Source organism: Arvicola amphibius, chromosome X (assembly GCF_903992535.2).
Source record: "Arvicola amphibius chromosome X, mArvAmp1.2, whole genome shotgun sequence".
Taxonomy (NCBI): Eukaryota; Metazoa; Chordata; class Mammalia; order Rodentia; family Cricetidae; genus Arvicola; species Arvicola amphibius.
In genome coordinates, this window is record NC_052065.1 from 22,876,636 (window position 1) to 22,901,873 (window position 25,238).

A 25,238-nucleotide genomic window follows, 5' to 3' on the forward strand; every position below is an offset into this window, starting at 1 on the left:
TTTCATCAGTATAGGCTCGGATGGCTTTAAAGGAAAAATAACTACTCGTCAGTAAAGATTGATATATGCTGCATCTTTGTCAGATGGATGTCCTTGCCACTTTTCACAGTTTTTTTAGATGCACTCTGGATATGTAGGCTGGCCCGGAACTCTTTACCAATACTCCTGGCTCATCCTCCTATAGGACAGGAATTATAGGCATGAAATCAGTTATGAGTATCATGTAATCACATTATCAATTTTTGCAATTTAGCCTTTAATTAAATAGCAACATTATTCAGAGTGTGTATCAGCACTAGAATTGCTGTTTCCTTAATAGAGCTATCTATGATTCTCAGGTCTTTATCCAGTCACATGGATGACTTCCTATATGAACAATATCAAATTCAAGATGGGGCAAAAAGACTGTGTAGATTATCAGTGGAAATCTGAGTGGTAAGGATGGTAAGAGTTTAATGAAAAGTGATAAAAAAAAAAGGTATGATTTAATCTGGGTCAGTGTTTGGAGATGCAGAGGAGGGTCAGCAATTGATCACTAGCACTGCCCACTCTCTGATAAATTCCATTTAGAAGCTGAGTCCTCAATTTAAGGATGGTCCCCACTCAAGAGATTTTGAAAACAGATCTTAAATGGTGTTGTTATCTTCTTAAGAAGTTCATGACAGCAAGGACTTTTCACACACAGTAGAGACAACACCATCACTAGAGTGAAAAGTCTATTGCCATTGGGGATGGACTTTATAGCGTGGTGGTGTTTCATTTTCCCCCCAATATCTGTAAGTTTTGAGCTCCTCTCCGAACTACCCCCCATTTGGCCAGCTCAGATGTGAGCTCCACCTTTCTTCAGCCAAGAAGCTTATCGTCTCTGGGGCCACGGCTCACAGCTTTTTTTTTTTTTTTTTTTTTTGGTTTTTCGAGACAGGGTTTCTCTGTGGCTTTGGAGCCTGTCCTGGAACTAGCTCTTGTAGACCAGGCTGGTCTCGAACTAACAGAGATCCGCCTGCCTCTGCCTCCCGAGTGCTGGGATTAAAGGCGTGCGCCACCACCGCCCGGCCACAGCTCACAGCTTTAATCCCAGCACTCCAGAGGCAGAAGCAGGTGGATCTCTGAGTTTGAGGAGAACCAGGGTTACACAGCAAAACCCCATCTCAACAAAACCAAACCAAACCAAACCAAAAAAGATGCTTGACATCCTGGAATTTAGCCACTATTTTGAGGCTACACCTTCATCATTGCCACTCCCAAACCCAAGGTCTCATCTTCCAAAACATTTAATAATAAACTATGGGCCCAGGTCCTACACATTCCAATATCCCGGTACCTTCCTGCAATCATAGACACTACTGGAATATCATCCTGATGATTTTTTTCCTATACATGAATGCCTATGATAAACCTTAGTTTATAACGTAGGCACAAGAAGAGATTAACAGCTACTAATACAATGCAATTATGACAATATTAATAAAAGTTATATGAATGTGGTCTCTTGAAATAGTGTGTATTTGGATGTCATGGTAACCGAGACTGTGGAAATGGAATTCTTACATTTGAGTAGATTACTATTGTAGAGTATCATTTGTACGTATGTCTTAGTGCTGTTATTGCTGTGAGGAGACACTGTGACCACGGCAACTCTTTTTTTTTATTTATTTATTATGTATACAATATTCTGCCTGGGTGTCTGCTTGCAGGCCAGAAGAGGGCACCAGATCTCATTACAGATGGTTGTGAGCCACCATGTGGTTGCTGGGAATTGAACTCAGGACCTTTGGAAGAGCAGGCAATGCTCTTAACTGCTGAGCCATCTCTCCAGCCCCCCACGGCAACTCTTATCAAGAAAACATTTAGTTGGGGTAGCTCGCTGACAGTTTCAGAGGTTCAATCCATTATCATCATGGCAGGGAGCATGGTATCATGCAAGTGGACATGGTGCTGGAGAAAAAGCGGAGAGTCTTACATCTTGTGGGCAACAGGAAGTCAACAGTCAGAGTGAAATTTGAGAAAAAGACCTCAAATCCCGCCCTCAGAGTGACATACTTCCTCCCAAAGGCCACACCTTCTAATAGTGCCACTCCCTCTGGGGGCCTTTGTCTTTCAAACCACAACATAGATAGTACTCATGAAAAGTTTTGTTTTCTGTTCCTGGGGCTCCTCTACTGTCTCACGAAGGACGTTTTTGTCAGCGTGCAACCTTCATTCCACAGTCCTTGCCTGACAAATCCTCTAAGGGTCTCAGTGTTTCCATGCGTACACTGCAGTGACAGGTATATTCACGTATTTGCTAAGAGGACTTGTGCACAATGTGCCTGACACACAACAGGCATTCTGTGAAGTTTTCCCTTATGGCTGCTTTCTATTTTGGCACAAAACTGTTCCTCATCTTCAAACTATAAAAGTGAAATAATGGTGCCAGTCATGGACAGGCTACACGGACCCTATTCAAGTTCACTGCATAGCTCTTTACAGAAATCTATAATTATTGCAACTCACATGATTCTACGTGAAATACTTTCAAGATCTGATTGGGTGGATGATGAGATATTTAGCATTCTGTTTCATCACTGGTAGGTATGCAGCTAAATTAACTCTAATGTTTGCAATGAAGGCTTACAGAACCCTGGATTAAGGAAACAATGGTCAAAAGGATAACTTCATGCTGTTAAAGTCGTCCTTTAACCGCAAGCCCTCTTATTCTCTAGTTTTGATAGCTGTCTTGCCACTAAATTCGTAGGGATTCTGTAGGTTATAGAGAAAATAGTTAATATGGCCTTTTATCTGATTTTGGTATTGAGGTGTCATGATTCCTACCATTGAATGACATCTTCATTTGAATGACAACATTCCTTGCCTTATTAGATTCATTTTTTTATTTTATGTGTATGAGTATTTGCTGCTACGATCACCACCAGGCTTTGCTTTGGTTTCTTTCTTAAGCTTAGGTGTAAGTTTGTATTTTCTGAAATCTCTTTTAGAGTCTTCATGTTAGGCATTGCTCCCTTTTGTGCATTGTGTGGCTGTGAAGAAAGGCTGTCGTCTGTATTGGCATTGCTAAATATGCTAAGGAAGAGGCAGAGGTAGCACAAGCCTTTAATCCCATCACTTGGGAGGCAGAGACAGGTGGATCTCTGTGAGTCTGAGACAAGCTTGGTCTACAGAGTGAGTTCCAGGACAGCCAAGAAAACACAGAGAAAAACTGTCTCATAAAACAAAACAAAACAAAAAAAAGAGTAAAGAAACTGATAATAAAAAGGTACGATCCTTTAAAGTGGCAGATGGCAACCTGACAATTAGTATATAATGAACATAAAAATTTAAGGAAACTGGTGGGACTCTCTTGTCATTTCAGCAACCCAGAGGAAAAAGCGATTGCATCCAGAGTTGGGTGCTAGCTTGGACTACCCAGTAAGTTCCAGAGTAAGATCCTATGTCAAAAGAAAATAGAGATGGAGAAGAATGGAGATTTCTATGGCTGCACACAGTAACGATGGATTTATGAAAACACTATGGTTTGATGACACTTGCTCCCATAGGCTCATATATTTGAATACTCGGTTTTGGAAGTGTGTCACTAGGGACAAGATTCGTAATTTAGGTATCAAAAGACTCCTGCACTTTCCAGTGTGCAAGCTGCTTTGGGAAAACAAGTACAGCCTCCAGCTGCACATACAAACATCAATGGAAAAAAACCTTTTTTTTCTACTCTGCAAGCCATGGAAACTCCTAAGGGGGGTTTGTTTCACGGATATGGAAACCCAGCAAAGTGTTACCAGGCATGGAGGCTCCCATCTGTAATCCCAGCATTTAGGAGACTCAGGCAAGAGAATTAGGAAGGAATTCAGTCATCTTTGGCTACAGAGATGTCGAGGAGAGATAATTTCTAAAATAAGTTAACAATTTAAAAAGTAATGAACTTCCCCTGTGAAGTAGCCGGCAGTCGGTCCGGGCTACCAAGAGGCAGGGCTGAGACCGACTCAGCTCCTGGTTGGGAGGTGCTGGAAGGCAGCTGCTCTGGTGGCGCTCGCCTCCAGGTCCCGCCTAAGTCCCGGAGGCACACTTCCGCCGCCTCACCTGTTGCGCCCGGCCCTCCCCGAGCCTCTCAGCGTTGCACCCGGCCCTCCTTCCCTCCCCGAGCCTCTCAGCGCCTGCAGAGCTGGGCGGAGGGACCGTGGGATCTCACGCCCGACCGAGTCCCGGAGCCCGGAGCGCGCGCCTCGATCACGATCCGCCTAGCGCACAGGAGGAAAACCCGCAAAACCCTTTGCACCTTTAGCGCAGTCCGATCGCAAGCCCCCCTGTGCGCGCTCTCGCCAGGGCCCCGGCTCCCGGGCGCGCGCACGCCCCTCCCCCTGCCCCGCCCCCTCCCTGCGCCCCTCCCGGCCCGGCCCGCGCCTCGCTTTGCAACTTGCAAAGCTTCTTCAGCAGCGGCCGGCGGCGGTGACGGTGGTGGCGGTGGCCGGGACGCCTGGAGGCTCCCTGGTGGTGCTGGGCCAGCTCGTGCTGCCCGGAGTGCGTGGGTGTGGACCTTAGTGGCTGCGCTTTTTCCAAGTTGCTTACCTCGTTCTGTGGCGGCCGGGACGCCTGGAGGCTCCCTGGTGCTGCCCGGAGTGCTCCCGCTTGGGGCCTTCGCGCTGCGCTTTCCAAGTTGCAAAGCTCGTTCGGCAGCGGCCCGGACGCCTGGAGGCTCCCTGGTGCTGCCCGGAGTGCATGGCCGCGGACCTCAGAGGCTGTAGGGACGGAGTGCATGGCCGCGGATCTCAGAGGCTGCAGGGGCTGAGCGTCCCGCACCATGGAGGGCGCCGAGCCCCGCGCGCGGCCGGAGCGCCCAGGCGAAGCCCACGGTGCCCGCCTAGTGGAGGTGCGGCTGAGCGGAGGCGCCCCTTGGGGCTTCACCCTGAAGGGCGGTCGTGAGCACGGCGAGCCTCTGGTCATCACTAAGGTAAGGCGACCTCGGGGTCTGCACGGTGACTGTCCCGTAGGGGTCCCCGATGCAGAAGGCTGGGCCGGGTCTTGGGGCGCTGCAGATGGGGCGTCCGGTGCGCAGCCTCCCTTGATGGGGGCGCATCTGCAGGGGTCACCTGTGCATGGAGTCTGGTTCCTGGTCTTGGGGCACTGCTGGGGGCGCATCTGCAGGGGTCACCTGTGCCTGGAGACTGGGGTCTGGGCAGCCAGAACTGTGTGGTTCCGGCTCCAGCCTGGCCGCCCTCGGGCTACTCCCAACGTGGCTGGGAGTTGCAATGGCTCCCGTTCCGGGTCTCCTTCCCTACCCCTTTGAGGAAGGGCCTGGTCGTCCTCTGTAACTCCTGGCCTGGCCAGACCTACACCTGCGAGGCTGCCGGGAGAGGAAGGAAAATAAACAGTCCCAGGATCTAGGGACTGGGCTTAGCCTTCGCTGCGCTTGTTTGCTTTTTAGGGCCCCTGGTTGGTTGCTTTTTTACTTTTTACCTTTTGGTCTGCACGGGTTTTTATTCTGAAACCTGTTTTTAGGGCCCCTGGTTGGTTGTTTTTTTTTTTTTTTTTTTTTTTTTTTTTTGCTTTTTCACCTTTTGGTCTGCACCGGTCTTTAGTCTGAAACAGATTCTAGAAACTCCTGCCAGCCAGCTATACGATTCCAAGGAGCTCATCCATGTTTGCTGACTTTCCGCTTCCTCTCCTACATGCACGCGCTCTGGATGCTCAGCACATTGATTGCGACTTCTCGGCGTGCTTATAAAATAAAATTTGAGTTCTGATCATAAGGAAAGAGACCTTAGTCTCACTTGCATGCATGCATGTGTGTGTGTGTTTAGGTTGCTTTAGAACTGGAATTCTCTTAAAACGCAATCCATCTTGGGACTTATAACTAAACGTGTATAAACCTGTATCAACAGACCACACGCCAATCTCTCAGGTCTTCTGGTTAAAGGAAACGAGGGCCTGTTCTGGGCAGAGCTGAGTCTCACTAAAGGCAAAGTCTCCTTGAGAATGTCATTTCTGTTTCCTAGAGGTGTTGGGTGGTATGAAGGTGACTGGCAATTTTCATGCATAATAGTGCCTCACCTGGCACATATTTATTTTCTGCTCCTCCCTCCCTCCCTCTCCCCTTTCCCACCCTCCCTCCCTCTCTCCCTCCTGTTTCTCTCTCTCTTTCTCTCTCTCTCTCTCTCTCTCTCTCTCTCTCTCTCTCTCTCTCTCTCTCTCTCTCTCTCTCTCTCTCTCAAGTATTCTGAGCATATGGCCTTCAACTGTCTGTGTAGCTCACAGATGACCTTGAGCTCCTGACTCTCCTGCCTCCATTTTCCCTTTTCCCTACCGTATCTGGCATGAACTTCTTTAAAACAACAAAAGAAGATTCCACACATCTTCCTCACCCTTGTTTGAGTAGCAGATGGAATGAGCTATACATCATTTAATTATAAAGTTTTAGGATTTTTAAGACATTTTTAAATGTGTTTGTTTTCTTTTACATTTATGTGTGTTTTGCTTGAATGTACATGTGTCCTCTGTAAGAGCAGCAAGTGCTCCTAACCATTGAGCTAACTCTCTGGCCCCTAGTGTTGGGTCTTTCACCGTATAAGTTTGTTGGAGATTACTTTAAATGGAAAGATTTGCTAGAGAGATTTTCATCCTCCTTTGCACAAGATAGTTCCAGTTTTACAAACTCTGCGTGCTTGATGGCCTCCCGCTCTCTGCTTTTTATAAATGGAAGTATATGTTAATCAAACTCAGCCTCAGTAAGCTGTACTAGCCCTGTATAATTTTTGTACGTGACTCAGTATATAACTGAAAAATGACGGTTTTGTTTGCTTAGGATGGATGGGACTCAGAACAACTTGTGGTTTTTGTATTTTCATGCGTATATACACATTCATTGCTGTTGCTCCTGTGTTTGTGTACACACATGTATTTTCACATGTTCTGTTGTTTATACATATATTAATATATTATATAATATATTAATATATAAACAGTATTTCAAATATCTGTCAATGCTTTAAGATTAAGGACACACACACACACACATACACACACACACACACACACACACACACACACACACTGTGAAAATAAGAACAACAGCCAGGCGGTGGTGGCGCACTCCTTTAATCCCAGCTTTTGGGAGGCAGAGGCAGGCTCTGTGAGTTTGAGGCCAGTCTGGTCTACAAGAGTGAGTTCTCCGGGACAGCCAAGGCTACACAAAGAAATCCTGTCTCGGAAAGAAAAAAAAAAACAAAAGTTTATCAGTGGTGCTTACTTAGAACATTACGCTGATAATTAATTGCCACGTTATTTAAAAATGACGGAGGGTTGACTGGAGAGATGGCTCAGTGGTTTAAAACACTGGTTGCTTTTCCCGAGGACGCAGGTTCAATTCCTAGCAACCTGCACGGTGGCTCACAACTTCTGCAAATCTGGTCCTAGGAGATCTGTCACCTTATTCTGGCCTCCTCGGGAATTGTCCGCATGCGGTATGCAGACATACATTCAGACAAGCATTCCTATGTGTGAATAAAAATAAATAAAATCTTAAAAAATGATGAAGGAAATGTGTCTATTTACAGCCACTTACAAGGTAGAAATTAGCTGCTTTGATAGATACCAGGGGAAATTGTTCTTCAACTGGAGTTCACTTTCAACTTTTCCTCTTCCAGTAGCTATTGTAATGCCATTGAAGCTTATTAAATACTTTTTCTAATAGTTCTTTTTCTATTTAAAAAACATCTATGCAATTTTTATATGTTGGGTTCTTGGTAGACCACAAGGATTTTCTGTTTAACTTTCTATTAATTATAATTATTTTTCATTTAATTTTCTATTAATTATAATTATTCTACTATTTTTATATTTATATACTATTATAATTATGATTTTGTTAATTGATACTTTTATGTTTAGCTGATTCTAATTTGGGAGTAGCTTGACCCGATTTAAGAGGACACATTCTTTTGTTAATGATGTGACTATCGTTTGAAGATCTCATATGAGTATGTATCTCAGAACTGGTAAAAATGGTGTACTCTGAGGTCACAGATATGGCAAATCCTAGGCAGGGTCTTGAAAGTCAGACTCCGATGGTGAATATCAGTCTTGCTTCCTGTCCAGTAGGCGCTATCTGTTTTTGACTGAACTCTCCTGCTATGTTATTTATGTTGAGTAACTCAATACCATCTGCAGGCTGACAGTTTTTCCATCTTGGTACCAAGGGCATTCTGCTGTGTTGTCTATTCTGTGCACTGTCATCCATTTAGCTGCTTCCTTGGCTTCTACCTACTGAAGGAAGGCCATTGGCACCTGTCTCCAGGTCTGGCAATCTGAATGTCCCCAGACATTGACAAATGCCCCCAGCCTAGTTATAAATCGCTTTGTTAGACTAATGGTGCATTGCCTTTGCTTTGAAGGACTTTGGGCTTTTATTTTATTCTTTTGGAAAACAGTGGCTTTTAGAGTGGTGTGTTTGGAGGCCCTTGGCATTTCCAGTGTTTTCATGTGGGTCTGTTTTTCTTTCTGAGATGAACTCTTGGCTCCGAGAAAAGGCTTTATTTACACAGTAAAATGCAAACAAGTCCTTGCTTCATCTGCATTTTTGTAGTTGGAGAAAGGAAATTGAGAGCAGAGACTTCCTAGTACTGTGCTTTATGGGCAATCAGAGTAGACGCTGAGGAAGGTCTCCTATTTTCTCAGGAATTGGTTTGAAGTTAAAGGACATTAACTTCCCAGAGGAGTCACATTCATAGAATTTCAGAAGCATGCCTGAAACTCTACAAGACTTCTGCCGAAAGACGATATTATTAGGAATCATAACTGCTAAGAATCTTTATAACAATTTACAGCTTGAAATCTCGCTACCATTAACAAACAAGCAGATGCACACATACACACACATAAAACTGGAAAGCACAAAAACACGCTAAAGCCCATTTTCTCATGCTGATGTTGCAGAAAGAGCAGGAATGACCTGCAGGTTATAAGAGGTCTCATGATTTGGTGATATTCTTTTTTTTTTTTTTTGCGTGGAAAGGTTGTTTATTAGGGAAGGGAGTGTTCCACAGTGGGGTAAAGGGGCCAAAGGGGGGGGCGAAGAAAGAGAGAGAAGAGAGAGAAGAGAGAGAGGGGGGAAGCAGAGAAGTGGGGAGAGAGGCAGAAGCGAAGCTGCCTCTCTGAGAAGAAGACGGAAAAGAGGTTGGTGATATTCTTTAAGAGTATAGGTGGATTTAGGAACTCCCAGGGACCTGAAGTATTACACTTTAGCTGAGTTGGATTTGCAGGTAGGTTGAGCCATTGTGGCCTGCTGGGTTTTTTGTTTGTTTGGTTTGTTTTCTTCATCTCCCCCCACCCAACCTTTGTACTATGTTCATTATGGAAACAGGGTTTGGCAAGTGCTCTACCACTGAGAGACATCCATAGCCAATCTTGCCAGTGTTCCTTGAGAATTTCGGTGGGGGTGGAGACTAAGCTCCTTTCTGTGACGTCACTCACTGGAGAGTCGCATCCACCAGCTGGGTTTCAGGAGGCCCCCTGCAATCTCAGGAATGTTAATCAAGGGAGAGGGTATGAAGCCCTGGCTCTGGCTATTCATAATTTATTAAATCCCATCCCCCATGCCAGAAACTGCTAACAGAGGCCCTAAGCATCCTATATAATAATACCTTAGTGATTGAAAAAGGAGTCTCTAGTTTAGAGGCTGCGGAGTTAAAGTCTTGGTGGCCTGGGATCATAAATGTTGGAACAGTAGCCCAGTTGTTTTCCCTTGTACCCTTTTGCTTATTTGTTTGTTTTTAAAACAGGTTTATTTTATTTGAATGAGTGTTTTGCCTGCATGGAAGTGTACCATGTGAGTCTAATATCCACAGAGCCCAGGAGATTGGTTGGATTGGGAATGGCCGAGGGTTGTGAGCTGTTGTGTGAGTGTTGGGAACTGAACCTGAGCCCCCTTCAAAAGCAACCAGTGCTCTTAACCACTGTGGTATCTTCCCAACCCTCGTTTGTTTAGGAGATGGAGTCTCCTCGTAGTCCAGTGGTGCTTCAGACTTGGTCCTTTGGGAAGGACGACCTTGAACATTTTGTTCTCTGTGCCTCACCTAGGATTACAGGTCTCTGCCAACACAGCCGTGGGGTACGGTGCTTGGGATTTTGTGAGAAAGGTGCTTTACCTTATGAGATCCATTCCTATCTCCTTTGTTTACTTTTGAGACAGAGTCTGGCCGAGCTGACCTGGAAATCTGTTAAAGGGCTTGAGTCTCATGAGTACTGAGATTGTAGGTGCCCTACTATGCCTGGCTTAAAATGTGTGTGTTTGTGTGTGTGCAGGGGGGAGGGGGGAGGAGCAGGGAGTGGAAACCAGGGCTTCCTACAAGCTAGGTATGAAGTTCTAGTTGAAGTTTTGAAAAGGGGAATCCTTGAATTTAGTGGCGGAACACTGGATGTGAACGTCTGGGTTTTGGTTCACTTCTGTGTGCCTCTAGCCGTGTCTGGAGTGCTTGGGTCTCATCTCCACTCCCATCCCTACTTCCTCACACTAGCGTGCTGAGGTCATGTAAGTCCTCAGAATTGTAAACCTCAGTCTCTTTGCAAAGGCAGTCACCACAGGGTTTGGAGTTACTAGGGTGAGCGTCATTCTAAAGATACGTCTGTAGTGAAAATTCATAGTCTGGTTAAAAAACACGAGGCTAAGTTTTCTTTTCTGTGCTGAAAGGCCTTTTCACTTGGGGGACCAGCCTTGCCAACTGGCTTTCAAATATATCTTTATTACCCCTTCCAGCTTGCAAATTAACTTGGCCTTGCCGAATTCTAATCCTTGTTCCTTTGGAGATGTTTCAGACATATGGGGAGCCAGGCAGGGTGGGGAGCCAGGCACGGTGCCTAAAGTTGTTATCCAAGGTCTTATAGCTGGAGGCTTTCAGGTTCAAGTCCTGGAGGATTCTTCTTATGGGATGCACGAGAGTGTGTGACTCACACCTATAAATCCAGAGGCTTCCACCACTACAAAAAACTATAAACCTGAGCTGTGTGCCACACTTGTGTGCTATGCTGAGTTCAGTCTTGCTGGCTGAGTTAAGAGTAGTGCTTAACATGTCCTAACATTTATCTTCTTGAAAAAAATAAAGGTAAAAGTTAGTTTGCCCAAGAGCTACATGTTGAATAATAAATAGTTTTTACTTGGTCATAATGAGATGCATTTTTTTTGCACTTTGGCGTATTTCATAGGTCTTTACTTGGTAGGAGTTTTTAAGAGTATATTTTTATTACATGTACACATGTGTATATGTGCATGTACCTGAGGTTAGGGCCATCCTCTGGCACTGGGGTTATAAGCAGTTGTGAGCTGCTTGATGTGGATGCTGGGAATTGAACTCGGGTCCTCTGTAAGAACAATACCTGTTTTTATCCACTGAGCCATCTCTCCAGCCCTTAGGACATTTTAAAAATGCATTTTGGAGTTATCTCCTTGCTGAAGTGGTTTTGTGTCAGCCTGCAAATAGACTTGGATTCATGACTAAGCTCTAAGAAGCAAAGGAGGAAAGTTCTGGAGTTGGTGGAACTTTTCTTTGCATGCCAGACAAGACAGAAACATTCAACAAGGTAATTTTAGGGTATAAAGGCTGGATGGACTTTTTATTTAGGCTGTCTTTTACTTTCAAAGACTAGAAAGGTGTGGGACCATGCTTTATAGGAGACGTTGTACAGGCTTTGGAAACTTAGTCTCTTTTGATAGACATATGCTGAGAATTTTAATCCATAGGAGGATTCTGAAAGAGCACTAGTAGAATTCTAGACCATACAGCTGGGTGGGGAGTGAGAGGCATAGTTGGTGCTGCCTGGAGATACGGCTCAGCTTTCTTTTTATATTGAAAAAGATTTTCCATATAGTAATTTTTATTGTTTTTCCCTCCCTCAATTCCCAATTCTTCCCAGATCCTCTCCACTTCCCTACCAACCCAACTTTGTTTTTTTTCTCTTAAACACAAAAGCAAAACAAAAAGCAACCCACACAGAACACAGACACAGAAAATAAAACAAGCAAAAGACCAATAAGACAAATAAAAGAAGCCCAAACAAAGCAAAACGAGACAAAAAAAGTATAAAAATACCATTGAGTTCGTTTTGTGTTGGATCCCAGCCCTCCCCTGAGGTGTGGTTAATATGTTCACTGAGACTCCCTTTGGAGAAAACTGAGTTTATTTTGCCTGTGGTTATCAAGTGTAGATAACGCCTTGCTTAGGGGTGGGAGATTGTGTCCACTTATCACTTTTGAGTCTCAGTGCTAGGACCTGTGCAGGCCATGTGCTCCTCATCAGTCTCTTAGTTCATTGGTGCATCATCAGGTCCAAAGAAACTCAGGAATGGCTAATTGGGGTGTCTATTAGCACACCAAAGCACACGCTGGCCTCTAGGTTCTCAGCATTACAAATACCTATTCCAGAGCATCCTGACTCTTCTCACCCTACCTTAAATGTTTCAGGCTCATGACCTTCCTTCCCTTCTCTAGCTTCTCCTTCCTCCATAACCCTGCCATTTCAGCCATGTGCCCTCTTTGCCTCCCCCTTTTCTGGCTTCTCCGTCCCTGGTCCTCTTTTTCTCCCTCTCTTTCTCTTCCTCTCTCACCCACCATCCCCACATGGTCATGTTTCGCGCGTACCACTTTCTTCCCCTACTTTGGACTCTTCCAGATGCCTCTGGCTGGACTCTTCCTCATAGCCACATAAACACCTTCCCATCCACCATGCCTGGAGCAGTCATGTCCTCACTTTATATATCTGGTGTCAAAACTCCCCCGTTATTTATGAAAGATACTGTTTCCATGGAGCCGTCCTCCCCTCTGGCAAATTGTTCTCCTTGTGATTCCTCTTACACGTAGATCCTCCACCCTCAAGAAGAGGGCTTTGGTGAAGACGTCCTGTTTAACACCGAGGACCACAAATGGGCTCACTCTGTGCCCATTGTCCAGTTGTGGGTCTCTGTGTTAGTTCCTGTATACGACAAGAAAAAACGTCTCTGAAGAGGGAGGAGCAAGGCACTGATCTACGGGAATGGCAGTAGCTATCAAGAGTCCTTTGATTGCTGTTTCTTTAGAAGAATAATAGTATCAGGTTTCCCTGTAGGCCATGACCTAATTAGTCTTAGGTTCTTGACCACTTGAACAGTAGCAGATATGGGTTCCATCTCATGGAGAAGACCTTAAATGGTACCAGAAAACGATTGAGTGCTCCTATAACATACGTGTGATATATGTCATTATATCGAGTGCTCCTGTAACATATGTGTCGCTACTCATTATATCTTACAGGCAGGTCACTGTTGTGGGTTACAGAGTTGAGCTGGGAGGTATTGATGATTGACTTTCTCTTCCAGTACCGTGAACACTAGTAAGGACGAAGCTTCTACTTCGGCACCAGCTTGACTTCTATCCAATGACGCACACACGTGTCTTCAGCAGTAAAGCCCTAATAAAGCCTTAGGTTGCATGGGTCAGCTTTGAGCTGGGTTCCCAGCTCTCAGCATCCATGTGAGGCAGCTCACAAATGCCTGTAACTCTTAATTCCAGGCACCCCCATTTGTTTTCTGTCATCCATGGGCACCTGCTCTCGCACATGTGAACAACCCTCTTCATAGACACATAATTAAAAATAATACAAATAAACCCATAAAATATACCGCTGGTGGTGGTGGGGGGCTGACACGTGGTTCAGTCAATAGAGCATTTGCCTTTGGTTCAAAGAAAAACAAAACAGTATAGAAACAAAGCCAGTAGTGAATTCAAGGAAGAGGTCTATTGAGATTACGCCTTGAGAAAATGTGTTTCAGTGTATCATTTAAAACCAAGGCCAAGATATTGGTGTCCATTGATAACCCAGCACTGGGGAGGCTGGAGTAGGAGGGCAGTAAATTCTACTCTAGCTTTGACTACTTAGTGAGACCCTGTACACATTGGGAGATGGGAGTTTTAGTCAGTGAGCTTGTCTGCAGGTATCAGACCCTGGGTTTGATCCCTAGCATAATTTTAAGTGGGAATCAAGGAAAGGAAAGTAATTGAAGAATATGAGTTGCAAAGCAAAGGTAAACTCCCCTCCCTCTGCCTGGATGAGGAGACCATTTTGTATTCCTAATTCCAGGAGTATTAAGTTGCAAGCAGTAATGATTTCCTGTGTAGGAGAAAAACAGTGTTCTAGACGAGCTGTGGACGGCTGTGATTCTCTTTCAAGCCATAGGAGATTTTTAAATTTTCAGATCAAAGACCATTTGGAAAGGTATGGAGAACCCAGGCGGGGTTTATTCTATGTCCTGGAAGATCAATATTTTTACTTATTGGCAGAAGAAAGGCGATAGAGTGCTTGTGGGGTTGTTTGTTTGTTTTTGAGATGGGATATTACTATGTAGCCCAAGCTGATACAAACAAAACTAAGTATGTTGCCCAGACCACTTTGGAATGCAAGCCTTCCTTCCTCTGCCTTGCCTCTTTAGTGCTAGGAGAGAGGGAGCGGGAGAAAATATACCTACCCAGCTTTGTTTTTATGTTTATGGAAATGGCTCTTTGGCATCAAAGTTAAGTAACCAAATAGTTGTTCTTCCGTACTCTCAATGAGGCTATTGAAACTTTTTTTTTCTCTTGTGCTGGACACGGAACCTAGGGTCTTGTTTTTGTCTGCTAGGCAAGGGCTCTAGTGTGGGTTCTCATGACCTCCAGTGAGGTACAGCAGCCGCTTCTGAAACTCACTTATTTCTTTTGACAGTGGATCTTTATCCTTAAATAGTCCACTTATAATTTATATAGCTGTTACTCTTGTTTTTCTTGACTCTAGACAGGGATTCAGCCTTGTTTCTGCAAAATCTGCTCTGATTTTCCCTCTCTTAACTCCTCAGGTGTATTTCCTGCCTTTCCTTACATATCCGGTGAATCTCATACCATAATTTGGGCTACAAAAATATTTTTTCAGCCTTGACGTTGTTTATATTTGGGGCCAAATGATTATTTGTTGTGGGGCCATCTGTTATTTATTTTGTCAACTCGGCCCAAGCTTGGGAACCTCAGTTGAGAAAATGTTCCCCTTAGAATGACCTGTAGGCAAGTCTGTGGTGCGTTTTCTTGATTGATTTGTGTGTGTGTGTGTGTGTGTGTGTGTGTGTGTGTAAGTGGTACCACCCCAGGGCAGGTATTCCTGGTGGGATGGAGTTGGGGTGGGGGGCGTCGTTGTACAAGAAAGCAGGTTGAGAAGCTACAGGGAGCAAGTCAGTAAGCAACACACCGCCATGGCCTCTGCTTCAACTCCTGCCTGGACTGGAGGACCTATTACCTGTAAGATGAAATAAACCCTTTTATCTCCAAGTTGCTTTTGGTCATGTTGTTTGCAGTCCTTGGTGGTTCTATTCCATTGGTTAATTTCCTCTGCAGTTATTGATAACCAATCCCTAACGATGACATATTTTTTCATATATTCTTACATATACCAAAGCAGCTTTTCTTTCACTTTGCAATATTAGGGTTTATCTTGTTATTCTGATGGTGGTCACCATTCTCTGTTTTCTTTCAGCGCCTAATATTGCAGAAGTGAGGTCAGACCTTTCTAATTCGTAATCTGTTAGGTTTTCTCTAATTTTTTCTCTCTTATTTTTTATTCTTTGTGGTTTTGATCTTGGGAAATTTTGTTTAACTTTATCTTCCAATCCTTCCATTTTAAATTTGTGACCTTATTTATTTTTCTTCAAATTCTAAATTTCGTCTCATGGTTCTTTTTTGACACCATACTGATCTTGTTTAGTGGCTAATTCTTTTGTCTCGTAATACTGAGCTAGTTTTCAAAACCGTCCAAAACAAGATTTTGTTTCGGGGGTTGTTTCTGAAGAAAGGGCTTCTTTCTTCCCCGCCAGAAGTTTCTTCAGTCTCTAGGGCTCGTTGACTCTCTACTGGTATTAAAGAACAGATTGCTTTGAATAACATGTATTACCTGGTGCATGTGGATGAGTGACGACCCAGCGAGAATGTTTTTCTGGGAACTCCTGAGAGCCAACACTTCAGGTTTCTTTTGGAATGGGCTATATCCCTATCATAGAGTAACTTTAGCAGATATTTTTGTATAAAGCAGATTTCAAGGTGACCGGAAGCATACTCATTGGGGATGTTCCTCGTGGGTAGAGTGCTTAGTGTGTGCAAGGCCTTGGGTTTGATCCAAAGTAATGCAAATCATAGATACGTAAATAAATGAAAGTTAAAAGCTACATTTAATATTAGCTTCAGTCTATTGTTTGTATTTTATGTAGCCTCATAAATGATTGTTTTCTTCTATCCCTCCAAAACTTAAATTATTTTTAAATAATTTAGCAAAATGCTTTAAGGATTATTTGTATTATTACCCTTAAAGCATTTGCTAATTTTGTAATAATGTGAATGAATGGTCTTTCAGATCAGCAGAAGTTGTCAAAGGTAATTTTTTTCAAAGGCGAATGAAACTAGTAGGAAGGATGAAAGCTAAACATGTTTGTGACACCAGGCTCCATTTTTATCTCACGCCTTCAATTATTTGTAATAGAAAATCTTTCAAGGAATTGGATCTGTGGGTGTGGTGTGGTTGTGCCTGTAGGGAAAAAAATTCTGTGTAGCTGCTTCCTAGTGTTGGGCTATGTTTCTCAGCTCCCCACGCAGCTGGGTATGGCTGCATCCCTATCCTCCTCAGTGAAGTCCAAGTAGAAGTAACGTCTGCCATTTTATAGCCGCCCCCTTCCTGAAATAGGTTCTCCTTTCGCCCGGTTGGGATGAAGATAATCTCAGAGCAGAGCTCCGCTGACTAATAATGTGGTTTCCTAGGGCATGGTCCTTTGCCTTGTTCTTACTACTACATGAAATCTGCTTTGTGTTTGGGTTCCTGAATTGCTTAACAAGTCAGACAGAAATGAAATCCTAGCACTACTGAAAAGTTTGCCTTTTAATGGGTATGTTCAAGGGGCAAATCTATAACACTTTGGACACCTGTGTAGGAGGACATGATTTTTGACTTTGTGGGAAGGAGCACAAATGGCTGTCCAGTCAGCACACAGCTAATTCCGCGCAAACTTCTTATGTTATGTGAGACCTCCACACCTGTGGCTTCTTCAACTCCAGCTATTCCTTTTAGTCGGTAATTTAATTTTCACCTAGTCTTGCTTTTCCTCCAGGTCTGTCGATGCTGACTTGGGAATTTTGGAGAGGAAGCACAGGAAGCTGGGAGAATGCCTAGTGTAGATAATTAGCCCTCGGGTAGGCCTGGGTGACGGAATGATGATGTTAGAGTTTGTACCTTTGACCCGTCAGTGCTGTCTTTTTTTTTTTTTTTTCTCACACGGCTTCAAGCGCAGAACATGTTGCCTGTGAAGGTTACACGTTAAGTGGTCATTAACAGAGCTTGCCTTCATCAGATTAGCTAATTATAATCTTGAATGGCAGACTTTTTCTTCCCTTGAGCTGGATCAACAGTGAGAAAGTAGATAAAAGATGAGGGTCCCAGGTATCTGGGGGAGATGTGAGGAGAAGATGCCCAGGAAGTAACAGAAAGCCCTTTCTGCATTTGTGAAGTAGGTAAAGGTAATTGTCTGTAGATCCAGATTCTGTATCTGATAAAATTTTACCCGTAAGTTAATTGTGCCTATGTGTGTAAATTTGTAAACACTGATATTTATCAGTGTTAATTGTACATAAGTTCGTAACATTGTTGCATAGTGGCATGGTAGTGTTTTAATGTTGCCTGGGGCCGTAGTTCATTGATAGAGCCCTTGCTTATTTCTGTGCAAAGTCTTGGGTTTGGTCTGCAGTCGGCACACCTAGACAGACCCAGAAAATACATTATTAGCTTAAGCATAAATGATCCTTGTGGAATTATAGCAGTATTTTTTTCCTCTGCTCAGGAATTCTGTGCTGGAAACAGTGAAGACTTAGTTATTGGATGCTTGAAGGTAATTATTTTAAGGATCCCATTGTCAAACTGTAATTCTCAGCCCTTGGGAAGTGGAGACAGGATCAGAAATTCAAAGTTAGCTTCTGCTATTGTATCATGAGTTTCAGGCTACATAAGGTCATATCTCAAAAAGGAAAAGAAACAAACAAAAATACTGCCACATCTTTGGAATCAGAAGACAGATCGAAGGAAGTTTAATTTGTTCATTTTGAGATGTTAAGAAATGACGTTTGGGGCTGGAAAGATTGTTCGCTGGTGGAGAACACTGGCTGCTCTTCTTTTGTACCCACACATGCTTGTAACTCCACCTCCAGAGGATCTGATGCCTTTGGCTTCCTCAGGCACCCACACACGTGTGGCATACATGTAGACACACAGTAGCATAAAATAGAAATCAAAAATCTTAAAAAAAAAACAAACCAAACAAATGCTCTTTGCGGCTATAGATGTAGCTCTTTGTAAGAACACTTGGCTAATATTACTCAGTCGGTCCCCAACCCTAAGGCTTGGGAGGTTGGCAGTGGGGGATGAAATATTTTGGTTCTGTGGAATATATTTTTATAATATTCTACATAGTTCTGTTTAAAAAGAAATCCCTGACTTCTAGAACCATTACTTTAAGTCGATCAAATATGTCAGTCTTTAAAACAATTTTATTTTTCGTTGTTTGTTTTCTTTTGTCTGTGACGTTTTCCTTAACATTTTCATTGTGTGGAGAGGGCCTGAACTTGAACGCAAGTCTGGAAAGAAAACATCTGGACTTGAAAAGACCAGCTTGCTGCTGAGCCAGTCATATTTATTTTATGTTGACTTCCTGATCCTATTTAGGGGTTAGGAGCTGGGAGTGGAGGGGTTGTTTCTGATCCCCCCCAAGTCCATTTTCAGTGGCTGTTTTGGAGAAAAGCAATTAAAAGCACATAGCACTCTGCGTCACTGTGAAATTTCTACCATAGAAATGCATTTTGCATTTTATCTCCTGGGACAGCAAGCCTCTATGTGCCCTGATGAACAGCCGGAACTCGCTTTGTTTTTACAAGAGTTTCATTCTTAAATTACCCACGCTGTAATTGCAGTTCTGACGATTTCTACTTCACATGAAAACTCATTGTTTCTGTTTCTCTCCGACTATTTCCACAGTGGCCTCTTACTGCCTCCTTTCCTCTGTACCCAGAAGGAATGCTGGTTTCTCTTGAGGTCTTTCCTTGCTTGTGTATGTGGTCTCACTCATGTACTCCTTGCCATTCCCCCTCTTCCTTTTTTTTTTTCTATGTAGTCTTTACCAGTCTGGGGCTCACTATGCGTAGCCACTCCTTGTCTTCTGAGCTCTGGGGGAATCGTTATTTTACCTTTTCTCATCTCCTGGGTTTCTAATCTTGTCCATAGGTTTATTCCTAAACGTAGAAATCATCTTTGATTCCTCTCTCTCATGAACCTTCTGTAACCAGGTGATGATGAAGTAATTTAATGTCTGTATGTTACGAGGTGAAGCTGAGCACAGGGATCTGAGTTCTTGCCCTGGACGCACCCGGGAGGGGCTTTTTGGGGAGGGTTGTTTTGAGGATTTTAAATGTTTTCCACTTCTCCCTAACCTTGCAGCCCTAGGAGTATCCTGATTTCGGGTTGTAGGAGTTTCTTTGAATTCAGTGGTTCTCAACCTTCGCGGCCTTTCAGTTCTTTAATATAGTTCCTCATGTTGTAGTGACTCCCGACCATAAAATTATTTCCTTGCTACTCCATAGCTACAATTTTGCTACTGCTACGAATCATAATGTAAATATCTGATATGCGACCCCTCCCCCCAAAAGGGTTCACAGCCCACAGGTTGAGAACCCCGTTTAGTGATGAAACTAAATTAAAGTGTAGTAATTACGGTCGTTCTGCAGCATCTCAGATTGAAGATTCACCCTACGGTGTCTAAGTTTCATTCCTTGGGGTAGCTAGGAAAGGAAGGTCTTGGAAAGAAATGTTTCTTGTTTTGTTGAGACAGAGTTTCACATAATCCAGGCTGGACTTCTGATCATCCTACCTGTATCTCCCAAGTCCTTGGATTACACGTATGTGCCACTATATCCAATTTTCTTTTCGGTATTTTGTTTTTAGTTATGACAAGTTGTTATTATATACTTCCTAATTCCTCTTCTTACCACCTTTTTTAAAAATTATTTTTCGAGACAAGGTTTCTCTGTAGCTTTGGAGCCTGTCCTGGAACTCACTCTGTAGACCAGGCTGGCCATGAACTCGCCTGCCTCTGCCTCCCGAGTGTTGGCATTAAAGTGCTGTGATTAAAGGTGTGCACCACCGCTGCCCGGCTCCTCCTACCATCCTTTAAACAGTTTTTATTTTACGTGTGTAGGTGTTTTTGCTTCCATGTATGTCTGTGTGCCACTCTTGTGGCTGAGATGGCTGTGAGCCACCATGTCCGTGCTGAAAATCAAACCCAAGTCCTCTAGAAGAGCAGCCAGTCCTCTTCAATACCAGGCCATCTCTAGGCCGTCCCCTTTTGTAGCGCACCATGCCCGTCTGTGCTCTATGAGCCACCATACATTTCATGAACCTGGCAAGGGGCTGGAGATTGAAACACACAAAGACACAGAGACAGGGATCATCCTTGAAACAGGAATGCCCCAAGAATGCCCCCTTTATTTTGTTCAGGGGCAGCTTATATAGGGATAGCCACGCCCCAGCCAAACCCACCAGAAACCACTCCCCTGACATCGGGAACTCCTGAGGGTCTCGTGCTCAGAGCAGCTGCAAGCTGTCTCAGAGCAGAAGAAAACAAGTTGTTTATAAGAAATTCAGGATCTGGGGGTTCATAGCTCCCAACACCCTTTTAATTCTGTTTTTTTTTTCTGTTTTTTTTTTTTCCTAAGATGGTGTATTACTTGTAGGGTTGTTACAGAAACCTGACACAAACAACATAAGGAATGATGTATTTTGACTCATAATTCAGGTATTCCATCCACCATGGCATGGAGGTCATGGTTCTAAGGATATGATGTCGTTGGTCACATTGCATCACAGATGGGATTACGTTATATTTGTTTCCCAGGCTGGCTTTCCATTCCTGGGTTCAAGAGATTCTTCTGCCTGAGTTTTCCCAGTACCTGGGACTACGCGTGACAGCTTCTATGTTCAGCAAAAATTCTCCCTTTTAGAGTGTAAGTTTCAGTGTTTTTTTCTTCTTGTTTGTTTTTTATCATTCACTTTAATGCCAGGACATTTTCAGCACCCCAAAATAAATCCTGCATTTCCTTTAGCAGTTCCTTCATATCTCCTACCTAGATCCAGTAGTATTCCGTTGTATGAGTGGACAACATTTTGTTTTTCCATTCATCTGTAGATGGATATTTGGGTACTTTCTACTTTTGAAGATTTTTATGCAAGATGTTGCTCTGAGCATTTATTTTCTAACTTCTTCTTCTTCTTCTTCTTCTTCTTCTTCTTCTTCTTCTTCTTCTTATTATTATTATTATTATATTTTAATATAATCATATTATATTAGTATAAATTAAAATAATAATAACAAAAATATTATTATTTACTATTTATTGTCTAGCTATCTTTATTTGAAGAACTTTTCTTGTGTTTCCAGCTTGTTACATTCTCCCTTACCTCCATCCCCCAGGCATGGTACCTGTGAGAGGCCCTCTGTACAGGGACCTTGTGCCTCTTAATTGGTCCTTCTGGAAATAAGCTATCGGTTCAAAAAAAAATGTTGGGGTCGGCCAAACAGCTCAACAGGTTAAAAGGCATTCGTTGTTACAACCTGAGTTCAATTCTAATTCTGAATCTTAGCAAAGGAGGAAGGAGAGAACTCCTCTGACCTGCACATGTGGTCTATGAGAGTCTCTTTCACTCCTATAAAGTACAGTGTGGTTTTCTACTAACTGAGAAGATGGGTATGTTGTAAGGAGAGACTGCCCTCACTCCGAAGGCCACCGTCGAATGGAGACGGAGCAGCCTGTGTGTCTACTGGTCAGGGGATAGGAATGTAGACTTAGCTTCTTGCAAGGTGGATCTCTTTCTTCCCCAGTGGTTTGTGTCAATATCTATTCTTGGGTTGGCCCAGTAAGAGAGAGCCCTTTTCTCCACCGTGAAGTGATCCAGGGATCCCGTTTGGGAAATCAATCCCTTTCTCTTACTCCTTTCCACTCCTTCCTCTTGATAGCATCAACAACTTCCTTGAAAGAAAAAATGCAAACCGTGTTTCGTCAGAGTTTCGGATTATGTTTCCTGTGTTCACGTCAGCAGGGAGACGCCCCAATGAACTCATTTTATCTAGGATTAGAAGCCATCAAGTGCACTATAGAGTTTGTCATTTTTCTTTGAATGTTTCGGTTGCGTGTTTATTTTTGGCATTCTGCATGCTGTGACTTCATTTGTGTGCCAACATGCTTGCTGTCGTTTATTTATTTATTTTTTTATGTCTGCTTCTTATGGAACCCAGGGCTTTGTGAATGCTGGATGTTAGGCAGGTACTCTGTTTTAAACTATATCTCTTTCCTTTTCCTTATTTATTTATTTATTGTATATAGTGCATATGTGTGCATGTGTGTATTCTTCTGTGTTCTGTGCATGCTAAGGTGGAGGCTAGGGTTTGACTTTGAGTCTCCTACTGGAATTTCTCTGTCTCTGACATTCAAACTCCCATTCTGTTGTTACCAGTGTGTGCCATTATACCCGGCTTTTTATGTGGGTGTGGAATATTACAACTCAGGTCCTCATGTTGGCACAGCAAGCGGCTTACTCACTGAGACATCTTCTCAGCCCCTCGTTTATCTTTCAACTCTGATTTTGCAATAAGTCTTCCAGGAGATTTGGCTGAGGTTGTTTATGTTTAATGGTATGCTCACAGGCTCCAGTGTCCTGGCAAAGGTCATAGTGCGTAGTCAAAAGGACAGCGTTCCAACCTGGGCCACTGAGCACATTAATGTATAACTCTTCCTTAGCTGTAACTTAAAATTGGAGTCTTTTTAAAGGCCAGCTTTCAAGGTGTAAAAAAAGGTCCTCAGGATTTTATGCAGTTCCATGCCCTCCTCCATTCTTAGCTCTGTGGGAAGTTCCAGAAATCTCACTAACAATACGTCTGTGTCTGTGTTTGGGGTGTTCTTAATATCCAGATGACCCTCTGTAAATTAGGAGACAGCAAATATTTTATCTAAAGGTTCACAAAACAACTATTTTTGGGTTTGTAGTCCAGTTCCTTCTCTGTGTCCATGTAGCCAGAAATAGCCATAGACAATATTTAAGTGAAAGGACCATGTACCAATTAAACTTTATTCATAAAAGTAGGCAGTTAAGGGTAGAGCTGGAGAGATCTCAGTTGTTAAGAGCTCTTGCCATTCGTGCAGGTGAAACTTTTACACCTTGCTCTAGTATTTATGAACGCCATTGTGGAAGATTGTTGAGGATAAGCCAGAGAATTCTAATACTGACTAATTTGAGAACTATTGCCCTGAGGAGGTAAGGCCATCTGTGTGAGAATCATCGTCATCATTATTATTTGACTTTTTAGGAACGTTATTAGCATATATTGTACATACCAGATTTCACTGACTTTTTCATACATGCACATAATGTATTTTGGTAATATTTACCCCTCCCTCCTTATTCTCTCTTGTTCCCCTTCCACCGATTCTCTTCCTTTTTCCAGCCAGTCCTCTTCCTACTTTCACGCCTTTAGAAAATTCTCTTTGGTTATCTATTGAATTTAATGCCACAGATACCTTACCAGTAGCTACACCACTGAAGAAGAGTCTCATCCTCACCTGCATTAACTGGCCATAGATCTTTAGGGATGGGTGTGCCCTCCGTGAGATTTGGGGAGGATGATACAGATGTTCCATTTATGGCTGAGCATCATTCAGTAGTCATGTATTTTTAGCCCGTTGACTTAAAAGTCTTTATAGTTAACAACTGCCTGTTGGGGGAAAAAAGGCTTCTCTCACCAAAGCCTATAGCAAGGAGATCAGCGTAGTTGTTTTATTTTTTTAAATCTAGAGTGAGGCACAGGACACGCGAGGGCAGGTTCCTATGGAGACCTTTGACTTTGGACTCCTTTGGAGTTGGACTTTAGGGTGGTTATGAGCCACCTAGCATTGGCGCTTGGATCTGAACATGGGTCCTTGGCCAGAATAGTGCTTGGCCTGATTGGAGTGACCTGTGCTTGCACCTAGGACCATGGTTTTACATCTGAGCCTGGGCTGCTGCCAGGGAACACGTCTGGGTCTGTGGCCCAACACCGGCCAGGATCTAGGCTGATGTCCATGCATGTCACCACAGGGAGTCATAGGAACCAGGCGTGTTGAGTTCTGAGGGTCCTGCTGAGCCAGCACTGGCCCCGGGAGAGCTGGTTCTGCCCCTCCCTGGACATGGTAGCGGGAGAGCTGACCCCCCCTCCCCCACCATCATCAGTAACTGCAGGACCTCCATGACTTGTGGTAACCATAGGATGTCTGAGAGGAGTCTCGATGAGCGTCCCATGATGACAATGGACCAGAAACCCGAGGCTTTGAACCACACCAATGACTCATTGCAATGGACACTTTGTGGTAGGTAGGGCTGATTGGACACAAGGGGTACTCTGTGTGACACACTGTAGCTCTCAATGCCCCTAGGATGAATGAAGAAATGTTGGAGAGATGGAAGAGCGAGGTAGGATTTTTGGTTTATTGTTTTGTTTTTCTAAATTAATTCGGGGAGGCACATAGCAGGGTGAGGGATGGATATGAAGGAACTGAGAGGGATTGGTGTGCATGATGTGAAATTTTCAAGGAATCAATAAAGAATTATGTTTAAAATTAAAAATAAGAATATGATTGGATTTTCCTGTTTCCATTGTCCATTGTCCATTGTTGCCGATGTCCTGCTGCAGCCTGGGTTCAGGTCCTGAAATGGGAAAGGGATGTTGGCCTGAAGAAATGAACTGTGTGACCCCTGGATGAGTTTCATACAAGTGGCTGGCCCCAGATAGTTCCAGCCATCTTTATTTATACATCAAAAACAAGCATGCTTTTCCATGTTAACAAGTTTTCCCATTCTCCAGCTTTAATCTTTAGGAAAAAAAAAACCAAACCAGCAACAACAACACCCCCGCCCCCCCCCAAAAAAAACCCATCAAATATATCTTTTCCTAACTTTTATATCAAAACATCTTTAAACCAAAAACACTTGTCATTTTGCTAGCTTGGCCAAATACCGAGCCGGGTACATCCTGACTTCACAAGACTAAAAGGTCATTGACATAGACACACGTTTTCAAGAACAACAGTCCCATTCAAACCATTTTTACAGAAATAGGGGTGATCTGCCTCCAGTCCTGTTAGCCCTGAATCAGAA

The 25,238-nt window shown here is 43.4% G+C and overlaps 1 protein-coding gene across 1 annotated transcript in view; it reads left to right on the top strand.

Moving 5' to 3' along the window:
* Window positions 1-4,437: 4,437 nt before the first annotated feature.
* Shroom2 (shroom family member 2) overlaps window positions 4,438-25,238 on the top strand; it is a 115,192-nt gene continuing 94,391 nt past the window's right edge. Inside the window, 1 exon segment of the mRNA XM_038317148.1 lies at window positions 4,438-4,939. Coding sequence (XP_038173076.1) covers window positions 4,790-4,939 — 150 coding nt within the window. The 5' untranslated portion in view covers window positions 4,438-4,789.